The sequence below is a fragment of the Oratosquilla oratoria genome, chromosome 38 (assembly GCF_046742065.1).
Source record: "Oratosquilla oratoria isolate Oo_2021 chromosome 38, ASM4674206v1, whole genome shotgun sequence".
NCBI classification, from domain to species: Eukaryota; Metazoa; Arthropoda; class Malacostraca; order Stomatopoda; family Squillidae; genus Oratosquilla; species Oratosquilla oratoria.
The window spans coordinates 27,992,960-28,011,028 of record NC_134814.1 but is presented as its reverse complement, the minus strand read 5'-3'; the positions used below and the strand labels follow the sequence as shown (position 1 = coordinate 28,011,028).

Genomic DNA, 18,069 nt, shown 5'->3' with positions numbered 1-18,069 from the left:
GACTCAGTTCACCTAAGCATATTTCGAAGCGGCCACCATACATTTCTCATGATATATCAAGAACTGGTTAGGAAAATCAACGGATAACACATTTACAATCTTTTATGCAACCTCACCCGTGACTGAACACGTATTTATTAACTGCTCACCCAAGATGACAATGTTTCCTCCATTATACTACTGCCATGGTCCATTGACATTCCAAGTTAACAGCTACAACAACAACAGAAACAACGACAGCAACAAAAGCTGGAACAACAAAAACAATGGCATAAACAATGGAATATAACGGTTGTATGTCCTTATTTCGAGCTAAAGATAAATGAAACTGGACGGACAGATCAAGGAAATAATGCTTACTACGGGGCGACTGGACATCACAGTTCCCTCTTCCAGTGATTCTCGCCTTCCCTCAGCCTCCATTTTCTTTTCAAAGACAAGTTCGTCTTCAAGAAAACATAACCTTAGCCTAATACATCTCACAGGTCCCTTGTGTTTCTTTTCGGTACGTAGAGAGGTTATATGAATGACCACCACGCTCAGTCAGAGCTCTGCCCCGCAGTACCTCAGATATTTTGATACACTGTCGATCACAACGCGTGTTGCACTACTGCATCCTTAAAAAATAAAAGTGTCATTCCACTGTGTAGCACAGCAAGTACTACACCGAACTCCGTAATATTTGGTGACTCCGGAGGAGAGTGTGCTCCTTTAGCTTGGAGTACTACATGTGTGTGTGTATTTACCTAGTTGTATTTTACGGGAAGGGGAGCTATGCTCGTAGTGTCCCGTCTTCATATCTCGTTTTATCTAGACTGTTTTTAAATTCGTGTATCGTTTTTGCACACACCACATTCTCATCTAACTTGTTCCAAACGTCTATTACCCTGTGGGGAAAGCTGTTCTTTTTCAGGTCTCTTCTATAACTGTCTTTCTTGATTTTCTTTCCGTGTCCTCTTGTATCTCTACTATCCCATTTTATTAGATCCTCTCTATCAATAGTTTCTATGACTTTCATGATTCTATAAATAGTTATCAAGTCTCCTCTCTCTCTTCTTTGCTCTAATGTCTGTAGCTCAAGTTTTGCTAGTCTCTCTTCATATGATAGTTCTGAGAGTGTTGGTGTCAATTTCGTAATTGCTCTTTGTATTCTTTCAAGTTTTGTTATACATTTTTTTGGTACTTGTGACCACGTCGTCGCTACATACTCCAGTCTTGGTCTTACCAAAGTGACTAGTATTTTCTTCACCATTTCTTCGTCCAGGTATGTACATTAAATGCCACTTTGATTGTTCTTATTAGATTATAAGTTTCTCCCCAAAAAATTGTTTATATGTTTCTCAGGGGACATATTATTGAAGAGAGAGAGGAGACTTGATAACTATTTATAGAATCATGAAAGGCATAGAAACTATTGATAGAGAGGATCTAATAAAATGGGATAGTAGAGATACAAGAGGACACGGAAAGAAAATCAAGAAAGACAGTTATAGAAGAGACCTAAAAAAGAACAGCTTTCCCCACAGGGTAATAGATGTTTGGAACAAGTTAGATGAGAATGTGGTGTGTGCAAAAACGATACACGAATTTAAAAACAGTCTAGATAAAATGAGATAAAGTACAAGTAAACACAACCACGTAAATACACGACTCGATGGCGTAGTTGGTAGAATTCCCTGCCGCCACTACGGCGGTCTGGATTCGAATCCCGTCCAGGTTGAAATAATTTCAGTATCGTTGCGCTGTGTACTCCAAATCACGTGGGCTGGGAGTTGGGTGTGAGGGCATGCAAGGTCACAGCATTACCCATAGATCGGTCATATATGAGCTCTCTTCCGTTAAGGAAATACCTGTCGATCACGAGTCCAACACGTGATCCAAGACCGTGGTGAATCACATACATACTAACTCAATTGCCCTTGGAGCTGGTGCAGACTTGCAGTGTTGTGATGCTTTTCAGTGGTAAAGTCACAATATTCCCCACAGATTCGGTTACATATATATTCTGATCTCTCATCCAGGAGGGTAAGAGCTATCAATTACAAGTTGACGACTCTCGATCAAAGATTGTGGTCAAATCTCGCATCTGATAATTAATCTATGAGTTGGTCGGATTCGCGTGTGTGCGTGCGTGCGTGCGTTCGTGTTCGCTTACTCGTCTGTCGTTTTAGTGCATCAGAACCTTGAGATACACAGACCTTTTCTGAACCCGAGACAGATCAGACGTAGACGACCAGAACACAGGTGAGTTCGAGTGAACACGTAAAGGGCAGGAGCTGGGAAAGTAATATTTTTCAAACAGACATATTGAATGACGAGTTCAAAGAGGGAGAAGAAGGTGGAGGGGAGGAGGAGGAGAAGGAGTATGTCTAGCGAAGTCGTTTCTTGTGACTTGCTCACGATTATAACATTTTAATATATTTCATATATTATATTTAATTATTTCGCATTACGTTATAATAAATTAGATTACATAATTGGTTTTATAATCTGGACTGAGGAGTGAAAATAGATCCCGCGGTTGCACTAGCGCGCCAAATACGAAAGAGCATTTGATAGTGATAAGGTCGTATCACCGTCATGACAGATAAGGTAGATAGCCCAGTGTCATTGAAACCAGACCTCCAACTTTTCTTCTTCTTTTAGCTATTATTTTATTTTATTATATATTTTTTGTTTATTTATTTTTATAAGGCCACCGACAGTTTACGCAGTCCTTTTATTTCTTATTTCATTTTCCCCTGCGACTTCTGAAAAAAAACCCACACACACAGACAACAGAGAGACACAGGTACATATACACGACTTGATGGCTCAGTGGTAGTATTCGCGGCCGCCACTATGGCGTTATGGGTTCGAATTCCGCCCGGGGCTGAAATAATTTCAGTATCGCTGCTATGCGAGTCGTTATTTCAACTCTCGTGGGCGGAGAGTTGGCTGTGCCTGTGCGTGTAAGGTCATATATATGACCTCTGAGCTCTCTTCTGGGAGGGTAATATCTGTCGATCATGAGTCCAACACGTGATCCAAAGACCATGGTGAATCACACATATTACCCCGTCTTTCAATCCTCCCCTCCCCCCCCCCGATATTCTATCCAGCCTCCTTCATTCTTCCCCCTCGTCCCTACATCTCACCCTCCCTCCCTCCCCCTCCTACATCTTACCTTTCCTCCCTACCTCTCTCCCCTTTGAATAAAATCGTCTAGTTTTAGCTAGAACGAAGGTGCCATTATTGTAAAGTTTGTCAGCTTGCTTCTATTCCTCTGCGCGGGACTCGAACCCAGTCCTCAGCCAGAGTACTCTGGCGAGATAAGCCACGCCCCCTGTTCCCCCTCAACCTATCACGGTCGCTTTGGAATCGCGCACACTGGGGTACGCGGCGGTGATTGGTCGGGGAAGGGAAAAGGGGGCGTGGTTTCCATGGGCAGTACAAGAAGCTTTCGGTGATATTCCTAAAAAAAAAAAAATCTTTCCTTATATAAATCTTATATGAATCCTTGGAAGAGAAAGATTTATATAAGGACTTTTTTTTCTTAAGAATACCACTGCAGAAATCTTACAGTGGTATTCTTAAAAAAATATTTTCTTATATAAATATTTCCCTTCCAAGGATTTATATAAGATTTGTATAAGGATTTTTTTTTTTAAGAATACCATCGTTTGTTTTTCTGTCCTCAGTCATGATCCAGGCTAGAAAGAGGACATGGGTAACTATAGCCTGTACACTCCAAGGACTCCGTTCAGGACGTGGCATAAGTCGTGACTTACCACTAACCATTCTGCCAAATCAAACTTAGTATATATATTACAAAGGCGGAGCATGCCGACAGGAGACCTTTTGATCCATATCTAGGTCGGATAAAAAAAAAAAAAAAAAAAAAATTAATAATAAATTAAAACTATAATAATGTCTATATATGCCTCTCTCTTATTTCTCATCCCTTTTGTATTTTATTTTATTTTTTTCAATTATGTATATTGTATGTTAGGGATGGAATGGGTGGGAGTGGTTTTTAAGCCTTTGTTTTTTGGCTATCTTCCTTATAAGGGGGAAAAAGATTTTGGTATGTGTATGTATGTATATGGTATAACGATTATCACTTTTTAGGATTATAATAATGATATGAATAATGTCTATGGCACGTGGCTTTACTCTTTCACCCTTGTTGCCATGACGCCAAAGTGCTACAGGTAAGACATGTGGGATGGGGTAATAGGTAACCGTTGTTATGATCCTAAAAAGTGACAATCATTGTACTATACAGCTACCTTTACTATATACAGAATAAAAAAAAGACAATTTCAAATACAGTGAGTCCTCCTTATACGGTAATTCTTTATCCCGTAAATTCACAGTTACGGTATTTGGTAATTACTACCCGCGATTCTATTTACGGTAAGAAAAATTCACAGATACGGTATCCGCTAGATATTTTGAAGAGGAAAGAGCAGGGAGAAGGTACGTCTGCTATATCCTATTATTACATGTTATAATGGGTTTAGTATATGGTAATTTCAATTTGTGGTAAGGTTTTCGGGAATGCATATGTACCGTATAACGAGGACTTACTGTAGCACATACATGGGAAATAAGACAAAGGCGTACTAAGGGTGATTTGGCTGAATGGCTAATAGTAAATCACAATGTATGACACAAGCTGAAAGGACTCCTTGGAGGCAGTTCGCAAAGTGTCGAAGAGATTCTCTGTGACAGACTATTGCCTTCGCTACTGATGGACTGCAAAGATAAATAAAATAGTCCCAATATGCTCAGAATGACAAATAAAAAGTCTGGAAAAAGTTGAGACTTCTATTGCCATCTGACAGGATTTTACAGAAGAGGGATTCTTCAACTGTCCGGGAAGTAACGAACATAATTTTTGTTATTAATTCTGGTTATCACCTTGCTATTTCATTCAGTTTCAGTAAACACCTCTCATGCTCACAAAAGATTCAAAACCTGAGCATAAGGCATAAGTAAAACATGAAACTAATTCAATCAAATCTCATTTCAGGAAGTAAGATTTAGGTGAATGGTATTAAGGCTCTGGTTCAAACCCTGAGCACAAAGGGCAAAGGTAACATCTTCCTCGTAGGCTTCTCACTTCAGTAACAATAATGAAACTGTGTAGACAGGATCAACAGGATGAAACTATGAGAACAACCTCTGACTTAAATTGCAGGTTCCCTCATGGCCACCAAGACAATGCGCTGTCTCCTGAAGACTAAAGAGAGTGAAGGCTATGACCTGATCGAAAGGGAGATGCCGAAACCAGGTCGTGGTGATGTCATCATACGAGTGGCTAAGGTGGTTTGAGGTTCTTTTTGGTGTATGAAATTCAGTAATATGTTTGGTGACGATACTGTAATAATGATACACTCACATGCACACACACAGTAAAAGAAATTTGAGGAGTGGTGACAAAGTGAAATTTGCAAAAGGAAAGAGAAAAGGAAGACTATTTGAATATATACCTATATATAGGTTAGAGGGCTGTATGTGTATATTTTCTTTTCTTGCTCGTCGAAACAAACTAATAAGTTTCCGACCTACCTTCATGACATTCCTACGTACACACAAGCAGGTGTTTTGACAGAGACAGTTTTCCATATAGACATATAGATATGTGGAATAGCTTAGGTGATACAGCACAAACTCAAACAATACATGAGTTCAAATCTAAATATGATAATTGGAAGTCAAAGATATAGATTATTTGAGTTAGAAAATTATGTTAGAAAAGTACATACATACATATACCAAGGCTTTTTCCCCCTTCCAAGGGAGGTAGCCAAAAAGGGAAAGGCATAAAAACACTCCCACCCATTTCATCCCTAAATACACTCCACACCCCTCCCACCCTTCCTCTCATCTGAGCACCTCCTGGATGACGGGTCATCCCTGCACCCTGCCCACCGCCCTGGGTCAGAAGCAGTGTCGCAAGACACAGTACATCCACAGCAAGGCCGCTTCATTTAATCGGCGACCCCCCCTCTCTGTCCCCCTTTACATATAGGGCGAGGACGGGGAGAAATCCCTTCGGGCTGCGTCAAATTTACTCACACATACTACCCCACCCCCCCGCCCATTCCTCCTCATGCAGTCACAACATCATCCATATACAACCATTCTCCACTCACCTCTGTCTTCCGTCCTCTCCCTTCCTTCCTCAACAGACATTCCCCTCTTCCCCAAAGCCCCATCCACCTCATCCTAGGACGTCCCCTCATGTTCACTCCCTCCACATCTGCCTTCCATACCTCTTTTACTAGTCTTTCTTCACTCATTCTTTCCATGTGTCCAAACCATCCTAATATTCTTTCATCAACCCTATCTCCCAAATCCTTTTTCACCCCTGTTCTCCTCCTCACCTCCTCATTTCTCACTCTATCCAGCCTAGTAACCCCCACCATACTTCTCAGACACCTCATCTCAAACACATTCAAACTCCTTCTCTCTTCTTCTCTTATATTCCACGTTTCTGCCCCATACAGTGCTATTGGCACAATCACTCCTTCATACAGTCTCCTCTTCGCATCCATTCCCAAATGTCTATTCCTCATTACACTCTTTAAACCACCAAGGTAAAAGGTACAGATGAAGAGTTGATTTTGGAAGAGATGGCAGTGAGGGGAAGATGGGCAGAATATTTTAGGGAGTTGCTGAATGTGAAGGAGGATAGGGAAGGAAAGATAGCTGCAGTGGGAAATGCGAAGAAAATGAGAGTGATGAGTGAGGAGAATGGAGGAGAAATAAGGAAGGATGAGGTGAAGGCAGTTGTAAAGATGATGAAAGCAGGTAAGGCACCTGGTCTGGATGGATGTCATGCAGAATGTCTGAAAAAGGGAGGTTCGGTGATGGTGGACTGGTTGGTGAGGTTATTTAATGTTTGCTGGAGAGAGGGTAGAGTACCGGAGGACTGGAGTAGTGCCTGTATAGTTCCTCTTTACAAGGGAAAAGGGGACAAGTGTGAATGTAGTAATTTCAGAGGGATTAGCCTGTTGAGTGTAGTAGGGAAGGCTTATGGGAGGATCTTAATTGAGAGGATTAGGAGAGGAACAGAAGGAGTAATTGGTGAGGAACAGTGTGGATTTAGGATGGGTAGAGGTTGTGTAGATCAGATCTTTGTGGTAAGACAGATATGTGAGAAAGCTATAGGAAAGGGGAAGGATGTTTTTTGGGCTTTTATGGATCTGGAAAAGGCTTATGATAGGGTAGACAGAAAGGCACTGTGGGAGGTTATGCAGATATATGGGATAGGAGGAAAGCTTTTGGGAGCTGTCAAGAGTTTTTATGAGAGTAGTAGAGCATGTGTTAGGATTAGAAATGGAGAGAGTGAGTGGTTTGAAGTAAAGGTGGGACTTCGTCAAGGATGCGTTATGTCGCCCTGGCTGTTCAACTTATACATGGATGGGGTGGTGCGAGAGGTGAATGCTAGGGTAGTGAGTCAGGGATTGGAGATGGTTAAGGAAAATGGAGAAAAGTGGGAGGTGAGCCAGCTGTTGTTTGCGGACGACACTGCGCTTGTGGTAGGGTCAGAGGAGGGATTGAGGAAGCTAGTGGCAGAGTTTGGGAGAGTATGTGATAGAAGAAAGCTAAAGATAAATGTGGGTAAAAGTAAGGTGATGAGATGTACAAGGGGTGAAAGTGGCAGTAGACTGGAAGTGAACATTAAGGGAGAGCGACTGGAGGAAGTGGATAGTTTTAGATACTTGGGTGCAAGTGTAGCAGGAAAAGGTGGAGTGAAGGTGGAGGTAGAATGTAGATTGAGAGAAGCGAGTTAGAAAAGTATGTTAGAAAATTAGAGAATAGGAGACTGGACCCAAAACATGCATTGTTCCTTTCCTGTATACTATAATAAGGTAAATACAGTAATTCCTCATCATACGGTACATATGCGTTCCTGAAAACCTTACCGCAAATTGAAATTACCATATACCAAACCCATTATAACATGTAATAATAGGATATGGCGAACGTACCTTCTCCCTGCTCTTTCCTCTTCAAAATATCTAGCAGATACCGTATCTGTGAATGTTTCTTACCCTAAATAGAATCGAGGGTAGTAATTACCAAATACCGTAACTGTGAATTTACCGGATAAAGAATTACCGTATAAGGAGGACTCACTGTATATGTATAAACAAACATTATAGACCTACAGTTACATGCTTTTACAACCATTCACAAACAAACCGACGTCCCACCCACGTTCGCAGTGCCATGACATGTACCATGGAATAGACTTAGTAACGATGTAGTGAGCACTGAGACTACTGGTTCCTTTCAGAGAAGGTTAGATAGCTTTATGGATGAATATGATAAGCGGTAATGGGCATGGAACTGCCTAGTGTGGGCCTTAAGGTCTCTTGCAGTCTCCCTCAGTCTTATGTTCAGAACCCTCTCTCGGCAGGTTGCGATCTGCGGTTCAGATATCAACCTCTGGAAGTGGAATGACTTAGCACGTACCATCGCCGCTCTACCCTTCATTCCAGGTATGTTATTCACCACGGTCTTGGATCACATGTTGGACTCTTGATTGGTAGTTTTTACCCCCTGAAAGAGAACTCAGAGCTCATATATGACTGATCTATTGGTAATGCTGTGACCTTACACACACACACACACACCCCAACTCCCTGCCCATGAGAGTTGGAGTGACAACTTGTAGCACAGTGATACTGAAATTATTTCAGCCCTGGGTGGGATTCGAACTCGGACCACTGTAGCAGGAGTTGTGAACACTACCACTCTGCATGTTTATGTGTTTACATGATTGTGTTGGAGTAATCACCAAGAGAAATAAACTAATGAAGCTGAGCACTTTCATATATTTACATCACCAGTGCTAGTGCACACAAAAAAAAAAAAAAAAAAAAAAAAGGACAGAAATATATGACAGAGTAAGCCATGGTGAAGAAAGAACATGGAGAGGTAGAAGAAGAGGTACACATGGTTTTGCTGCCATCCTAGTAAATAACTGGGACAAAAGCTCACAACTGGTATATCACAACTTAAATAGCTTTAACATTTCTTTACCTAATTGTACTTTACCTAACTGTCATATACAGTGGAACCTTGCTATTCGTACACAATTCGTCCCTGGAGGCTGTTTGAATGGCGATTTGTACGAATAATTTTATCCCATAAGATATGTTGTAAATTGAAATAATCCGTACCAGACCCATTTAGGTTTGGTTGAATCACTAATCTTTTTTGGACCCATGGCTGCACTATTTTTAATAAAGATAACAAAAGAATAGCAATAAAGTAGCACAAAGTTTCACAAAGCTTGCGTGGATGATGGGTAGCGTATGGAAGCTAGCATGAGACTGAACTGAAGCGACTGTGTAGTGTGGTCAGTAACAAGGTGATGCTGTCCGAATCACGGGGCAAGCGTATGAATGATGAGTTGAACTTTACATGAACAAGTTGGACAAATAATGGAGTTGTACGAGTAGAGAGGCAGACGAATGGTGAGGTTCCACTGTACAGGAAAGGAGCAACGTTTGTGGGAGTCTCGTCTCTAACTCTCCGATTTATACCTAGTTTCAAATTCATGTAAAAATAATAATGATAAATCTATTTGGCAAAGAATCAATATACATGAAGTGCAGAGAATGACAAGAACACATAGTTCGAAATAATAATTGCAATTGCCAAGAATAACACAAAAAAAGCATGCACGCTTATTTCCATTGTGGTCCTCTGGATTGTTATTCTATACTAAGTTACACAGACAACATACGTAGGGGGTCAAGGGGACCAGAGACAGTCATGAGTAATACCAGTCAGTACACATATGTCACATAAACATTATTATAGTTTTGATAATATCACTAAAATGTTCGAGACACATAGGATATTGAGACCAAAAATTGAGCACCATCACATGGTTCATGTATGGTTAGGTTGTATTTTTATTTTTCAATTATCATATTTAGATTTGAATTCACGGATTGCTCCACCTTGGGCTAAATCACCATCTCAGCTATTCCAGATTTTTAAGCATGTGCATGGAAAACTGTATTTTTTCACATCCCTTAGACATTTATCCTTTTCCAATTTGTTCTTTTAACTCCTAAAGCCCTTCCGACCCTAATAAAGGGATCTCTTATGTCAATGTAATCCATCCCTTTTAGCGACCTGAATACTGTAATCATAATGCATTTCTCTTCGATCTTTCAACATTGGTAGATCCAGTGCTTTGAATGCAATAAATGCATTTTCAACTAAATTGTGACTTTTCTGGTTTGACTCAGATGATCCTATGATCAAGTGATAAAAGGGGCTGGTTGGTTAGGTCAGGTGACAATATATATATCTCCCTCTCATTTTCTCTTTACTGTTCAGGTCATGAAGCCGTGGGCGAGGTGGTGGAGGTGGGCGAGGATGTCACCCACCTGAAGAAAGGACAGCATGTGGCCGTTGAGAACCACTTCTTCTGCAGTGAGTGTTTTCAGTGTAAGGTAGGTCAGCAAGTCCATATTTTCATCTAATAGTCCTGAATATTAATCCCTGTAATCATACAATTTATTACAAAAATAACAACATACCATGTTTTGCGGACTCCCTACTCACATTTTACCAATTCATTATGTATTTTACCATTTTCATCTTTAATCCAGTCATTCATTTACATTTCGTTTTTCTGATCTTTGTTCTTATACAAACTAAGTTCCACTGCATGAACTAAGATTTTTGTTACCATAGATTTGAATATGGATTTCCCATTATTTTCATTTCCTTTTCAACAGAAGAGATATTGTCACTAACCACTTTTAATCCCTTTTTGATGCTGACATATGATCACAAAAACTGATTATTTATAGAGTTTTCTTAATAGTTACAGCCAACATTTCTCTAGTGATATCTCACAATTACCGGTAATCATGATCACTTAATGTCGCATTTTTAAAGACACTAAGCACCAAAAGTCACTAATTACAGTATTTCAAACACATCTTCACCTCACCATACCATCTGATGTAAAAAAAGCTACCTTCACTATTTCCATGCGTCATATATACCATCACTGGCTTAACACTTACCCGTTCCTTCCTATTTGTCCTTTGGGTGACACAGAATGGGCGAGGTGATATCTGTCAGCGTATGAGTCAGTACGGCCATGGCAAAGGGACGGACCAAGGAGGCTGTGCCCAATACTCTTGCTTGAAGGCACAGTACTGCTATGCTCTCAAGCACCCACTAACGTCCAACCAAGCTGTCCTACTTGAACCAATGGGTCAGTCACTGTGATCACGTAAGAATGATTCTTCATTAATCATTGATGTACTATCTTCATCAATCATTGATCTACTGCTCTGTTATGTTCGTTAAGTTGTGTAGTATTTATGTGGTGAAATAGTGTAGTGAATGCAAAAACATGTGTGTTTATGTTGAACATGGCAGAGAAAATGCCAGAGAGTGATGTGCATTTTTGTACGCACAGCACTGCTTTACCAAATCAACACTACACAACCATGACTGATAAAATAATCAAATATATGAGATTATTCCTTTTCTTATTGTCAGTATTTAATTCATTGGTAAGAATTACTAATTGCATATGAGAAATCTATGCTTCCTTTCTAAAGAACCCTCCCTCAAAATCTTTCAGGTCATCCTGTATCTGTGTTTTTCACCAAAATTATTCTTCTTACCAATATACATAAGGCTGGAGTGCATCAAGGTTCTGTCTCTGTCCCAACTCTATACAACTTATACAAGAATGACCTTTCAGAGTCAGCCTACCGTACAGACTTACTTTCTCATATGCAGATGACTATAAATGCAATTCAAATGCTAGTCCCCTTCTTCCTGTGTCCCAAGTTGCAGCAAATACTCTTAAAAACATGCTCAGAGGCAATAGCTGTTTTTACACACAACTACTCTTTCATTTTCTGCTAGACTGATCTTCTCCCATTAACAATGATCCCATGAAAGTGAGTGGTTTGACTCAGATGATCCTATGATTCAGTGATAAAGGGTGTTAGTTAGTTATGTTGGGTGACAATATATATATATCTCCTTCTCATTTTCTCTTTTGCATGTTCAATCTCTGTACTACTGAAGATATGAATGCCAAGGACAATTCATTAGCAGAGCCCTAATACATTTACCTAGTTGTACTATACCTAGCTGTATTATACGGGAAGGGGAGCTATTCTTGTAGTGACCTGTCTTTGTATCTCGCAATATTTAGTATGTTCTTAAATTCTTGTATGGTGTTTGCTGCACATACTATTGTTTTGTTCAATGTATAATTAGTTCCCAAAATCCCTATTCCTATCACTGGTTCCTATTTTGTTGAAATGGGCAGGTGTGGCACATAATGCTGTGGAACACATTGACGTGGTTGGTGAAGACGTCCTTGTGCTTGGTTGTGGTCCTGTTGGGCTGCTTGCAATCGCCGTGGCCAAAGCTCTTGGTAAGAAGACTTTAACATGTTTTGAGTTGATATGTTTGTACAGATACAGTCAGTTCATCTGCACTTGTTGCAGATTCCTTCCATTTATGTAAGTGAACAGCTGTTTCCTTAGGTTGCAGTGAATTACACTTGTTCACGGATCATGTGATTGTATTTCGTCTGGAGTGTTACTCCAATAGGTAATATAAAATTTGTTTTCTAATAAATCTCTAATGACTCTTTAGGGTGAGTCTAAAGTTTCTATTTAGAGGTGGTTTCCTATTCCTGGCTAGACTAATATGTAAAATATAAGATAATGTATGATGGTAAAGCAATTAGTCCAAAGGATAGAAAGGAATGTAAATTACTGGCTGTAACAACCAACCAAGGTTTGTAAACCTGGGGCCCCACAAATGTTTTCAATTGGTCCCTGCAGTTCCTAAGGCTAGCTCTGACTTGTACAGAATAATACAGGCAAATTCTAAGAATTACTCCAGTAAAAGAAGAAATTACTGAATTTCAAATGACCATCATTAGGAGCAGCAAAAGTCTACGGTGTGGATATAGTTGCTGACCAACTAGACCTGGCCAAGAGGATGGGCGCTGATCTCGTAATTAATTCATCAAAGGTAAATGCAATTTCCCCAGCTTTCTCACCTGCTTCAGCTAAATAACTGATGGTGCTCAATTTTTGGTCTCAATATCCTATGTGTTACGAACATTTTAGTAATATTAGCAAAACTCTAACAATTGTTTATGTGTCATATGTGTACTGACTGGTAATACTCATGATTGTCTCTGGTCCCCTTAACTCCCTACGTATGTTGTCTGTGTAACTTAGTGTAGAATAACAGTCTAATGAGGACCACCACGATGGAAATAAGCGTACATGCTTTTTTGCGTTATCCTCGGCAATTTGCAATTATTTTTTCGAACTATGTGTTCTTCTCATTATCTGCACTTCGTGTATATTGATTCTTTGCCAAATAAATTTACTATTATTATTATAATTATAGCCTCTATATCTAACTTGTATATTTATGGGGCTGTACTCAGGTGGTTGTTATTCAGCTCAGGTCAACACATTCTGTAGTTAAAGGATCACTATTCTTTATCATGTCTTTGACTAAGATATTCAATTTGTATACCTATTCTTGCTTCCACTAGCCAGTTTTATTCAGTTAAAATTAAATCTGTACTGTGGTTAGAGTTCATTAACATGATTTATTTTGTCTTCTATTTGCCTTCCTTCATTTAGAAGTGATTAAGTAATTTCTTTGTTCATCTATATTTGATTGGGATTCCCAAACTGGCAAACACGTATCCCTTGACCAGGTATGGAAGAAAATTTCTTTGAGATAAAATTGGCTTCACTTTTAAGTACTAAAGCTGCTCACATCTTTTACATAAGAACATAAAATGAAGGAGACTGCACGAGACCATAAGGCCTACACTAGGCAGCTCTGTATCCATCATCACCTGTCATCCACATCCATAAAGTTGTCTAATCTTTTCTTAAAACAACTGATAGTTTCAGCGCTTACTACATGGTTACTAAGTTTATTCCATTCGTCGACCACCCTATTAGTAAACCAATTCTTGCCTATTTCCTTTTTAAATCTAAATTTGTCCAGTTTATAACCATTATTGCGAGTCCTGCCCTGTTGTTTTAATATGATGACCTTGTTTGCATCACCTTTGTTGAAGCCTTTTGGGAAAATGTAGCAAGAATATTTATTTACATTGAATACTTATAATATAAACAAGTCTCTCATGTCATGAAAGACTCGTTCATGTCATCAATCTATAACTTAAAGTTCTACATCTCCGGCAGCTCCAGATACAGTACAGGTTCCTGTAGTACTTACAAATGGAAGCTACTGTCCTCCCTCTTCTCTCCCACTCCCTACTTTCAGAACATCTCAGATAAGGAATAATATGTAAACTTGGTTTGCTCAATTGGCAATTTTTATTGCAAAACACACTAAAAACATCCCTATCACTGTACATACATACATATACCGAAGGCTTTTTTTCCCCTTACATGGGGGGTAGCCTATCACTGTAGTACACAATGATTTTGAAATATTTTCTAAATTTTTATGTACATATTATGAAACTGATTATGTCATCATAGATTTCTGAAGACCTCAAGGGGTACATGAATACTAATAGCTCTCTCTCATAGGAATCTCTGAAATTCAGGATTTCTTATATTCAGAATAATAAATTCTGAAATCCACGAAATCTGAAGTACCCATACTACTTTATTTTGATAGGCACGTGCTTTGTGAAATTTCTGAATTTCAGAGAGTTCAGTTATAAAGAACTACCTATACTCAAAGTTTGTGGCCCCCTAGCTAAAACTAAAGATCTATGTTATTCTGTTTATACCACTGAGAAAGCATATACAAGTCTTCAAATAAAACAGAACATATGAACTAAAGCCATTTCACAATCCCTTTAGGCATCATCCAGGTTAACAACTCTTTGTTTCATTAAGGACATACCAACACAGGATATGCCACACAAAAGATGACATGTGCCCACTCTGCTTGGCTTCACACACAATAATGTACTTTTTTGCAAAGTGCAGACCACTGACAGCAAAGCAATATAAACAGAACATAGCTGGGGTGGAGGACCTGAGTTTGAGAGGACTGTTAGTTTCCTCTGTTACTCTGGTATCATAACTCACATACATCATGAGCTTCAACAACAACAAAGATAACAAGAGACACCCTATTTCACTCAAGAATAACAGAATCACACACAGAAACTTGCAAGACCATCTATGGATTGAACACAAGCCCCTTGTAATGACAAAAGAAGACATCAAATATGTGCTAATCCTATGTAATCCATTTGCCAGGAGTCATTGGATGCCCGCATAATGGAGTTGACTTCAAACAACGGAGTGGGTCGCATTGTTGAGGCCAGTGGTGTGGCGTCAGTGTTGAATGGGTCCTTCAAGTTGCTCAGAAAAGTTGGTATATTTTGCAAATGCTCATTACCCTCTCCCTGACCCCCTTCATCCCCATGTCACTCTATTACAGATTAAGTTCAGATATCATTTTGCCAATAGGTTTATTCTAGTCTGGAAAAGCCTTGATCCATGAAGATTCTTATTGAGACAATGTTTGACATTTATTTTATTTTAATTTTTTTGTGGGTGGGAGTACGAGTAGAGTGCTCCATCCTCTCTTCCTTCACACTTTAGCTATTTATCTATCTATATACCCAAAGGTTTCCCCTTACAGAGGAGGTAGCCAGCCAAGGCAAGAACCTCCCCACTGTCACACCACCACCACCACCTCACTCCCATCCAACAACCACTTGTTTCCTTTTCATTTTAGCTCCTCGTGGATGAAGCATCCTCCCTGTCTCCACCCACTGCCTAGGTCAGAAGTAATACAACAAGACACAGCATATCCACAGCAGTGCCTGCCACTACATTTACATACTGACCCTCACTCCTCATCCCCTCATGCAAAAATATAGAAGATGAGGAGAAATCCTTTCCGGCCATGTCAACTTATAACCCATTCACAACCCTTTTCCATTCTCACCTATCTCTTGCCTTCTCCCCTCCATGCTCAACAGACATTTCCCTTTAACTCAAGACCTCCTCCACCCCATCCATCTCTATCTCCATCTCGGTCTTCCCCTCAGATTCACTCCACCCACCTCTGCCCTCCACACTCTCTTTGTTTATCTTTCTTCACTCATTCTTTCTATTTCCCCAAACCATACCAAAATTCTTTAATCAACCCTATTTGCCAACTCCCTTTCTATCCCTGCTCTCCTTTTCACCTCATGTCTCACTCTATCCATCCTTGTAACCCCACCATACTTCTCAAACACTTCATCACAAATGTATTTAATTTTTTTCTTTCTGACTCCCTTAAATTTCAAGTCTCAGCCCTGTACAGTATTGTAGGTATAATCACCCCTTCATATAGGCTGGAGCCATACATGAATTAAAAACAAATTATTCCAATTGGAGATTAAGAGATTAAAAGACAGGCCCCATGGAGCATAGCTCTTACCCTGTATATCACAATTAGGTAAATCCAATTAGATAAATACGCACACACATATCCATTTTAGGAAGCTCGCTGGCTGAGCAGGTTAGGGCGTTGTTACTTGAGGCGAAGGTCGAGGTGAAGGCGGTTCGAATCCTGCCACCAGCGAAGTTGAACCAAGGGCATGGTTCATTAAATTCCACGCTACAAAGCCCTCTGTGAGGGGCACCGTCCTAGCCTCCCGATAGGGGGGAGTGTGTGACGTTAAACCATATCATATCCATTTTGGAATTCATTTACATTTAATACTTCAAGCTACATTGCTTCTGACCTAGGGCAGCAGGCAAGATGAAAGGATGACCCGTCATCCAGGAGGAGCCAAGATATGAGGGAGGGAGGGGGTGAATGGGAGTAGAGTATGTGGGGAGGAATAGGTGGGAGTGGATTTTATGCCTTGATTTTTGGCTACCTCCCTTGTAAGGTGGAAAAAAAATGTTGGTATATGTATGTATCTACTTCAACTGATTCATTTGATTAATTCAAATTGTTATGTTCCCAACAGGGAGGTCATATGGTCCTAATTGGCCTTCCGAAAGCACCTCTACATGTCGAGAATGTCCTCACAGATGTTGTTTTCAAGTCATTGACTCTGAAAACCGTCCATGGCCGCAGGTACGATTCTTTTATGGAGAAGGATCTCATACTGTACAGTACCCTTTTTATGAAAACCATGAAATTCAAATAGAAGCATTTAATGTCAGAAACTTTACAAACATGTAGAGTAGATATAAATAAAAAATTAACAAGCTACAGTGATAAACATGAGACACTTCTCCATGCAGTAATAATTGAGAACAGTATTTTATTCACTAAAGAAAATGTAATGTCTGTGAACTTGTGTCTTTTCCATCATAACCAGATGAAATATAATGGGGCCAATGAATGGAATAAACTTCCTAGTGGCAATGGCATGTAGTGCACCTCAAAGTATATGACCGAGAGGAATAAACACTTAACCCCTTCGATACGATGATGCCTACGTAGGCGTCATGAGGAGCAAGTGGGTACACGAGGATGCCGATGTCGGCGTCTTGATTATATATATTGTAGTTGTACCTGCGTGACCCCCATACTCGGTTGATGAAAGAGTATTAGGATGGTTTGGACACATGGAAAGAATGAGTGAAGAAAGACTAGTAAAAGAGGTATGGAAGGCAGATGTGGAGGGAGTGAACATGAAGGGACGTCCTAGGATGAGGTGGATGGATGGGGTGAAAGGGGCTTTGGGGAAGAGGGGAATGTCTGTTGAGGAAGGACGGGAGAGGACAGAAGACAGGGGTGAATGGGGAATGGTTGTATATGGATGATGTTGTGATGCATGAGGTGGAATAGGCAGGGAGATGGGGGGTGAGGTAGTATGTGTGAACAAATTTTGACGCAGCCCAAAGGGATTTCTCCCCGTCTTCTTTATGCATGGGGGGACGGAGAGGGGGGGTTGCCGATTTAATGAAGCGGCCTTGCTGTGGATATGCTGTGTCTTGCAACACTGCTTCTGACCCAGGGCAGTGGACAAGGTGCAGGGATGACCCGTCATTCAGGAGGTGCTAAGATGAGGGGGAGGGTGGAGGGGTG

The 18,069-nt window shown here is 40.2% G+C and overlaps 1 protein-coding gene across 2 annotated transcripts in view; it reads left to right on the top strand.

Annotated features, from left to right (window-relative positions):
* The first annotated feature begins 1,955 nt into the window (after nt 1-1,955).
* The window catches only part of LOC143020040 (L-threonine 3-dehydrogenase-like), an 18,436-nt gene continuing 2,322 nt past the window's right edge, over nt 1,956-18,069 (top strand). Inside the window, exons 1-10 of one of the 2 annotated variants that reach the window (XM_076176192.1) lie at nt 1,956-2,244; nt 5,018-5,080; nt 5,186-5,310; nt 8,417-8,498; nt 10,357-10,472; nt 11,089-11,248; nt 12,326-12,433; nt 12,950-13,041; nt 15,285-15,398; nt 17,000-17,109. In XM_076176192.1, coding sequence (XP_076032307.1) covers nt 5,194-5,310; nt 8,417-8,498; nt 10,357-10,472; nt 11,089-11,248; nt 12,326-12,433; nt 12,950-13,041; nt 15,285-15,398; nt 17,000-17,109 — 899 coding nt within the window. In that variant the 5' untranslated portion in view covers nt 1,956-2,244; nt 5,018-5,080; nt 5,186-5,193. The remainder of the gene's footprint in view (nt 2,245-5,017; nt 5,081-5,185; nt 5,311-8,416; nt 8,499-10,356; nt 10,473-11,088; nt 11,249-12,325; nt 12,434-12,949; nt 13,042-15,284; nt 15,399-16,999; nt 17,110-18,069) is intronic. The other variant, XM_076176191.1, reaches the window with a different exon arrangement.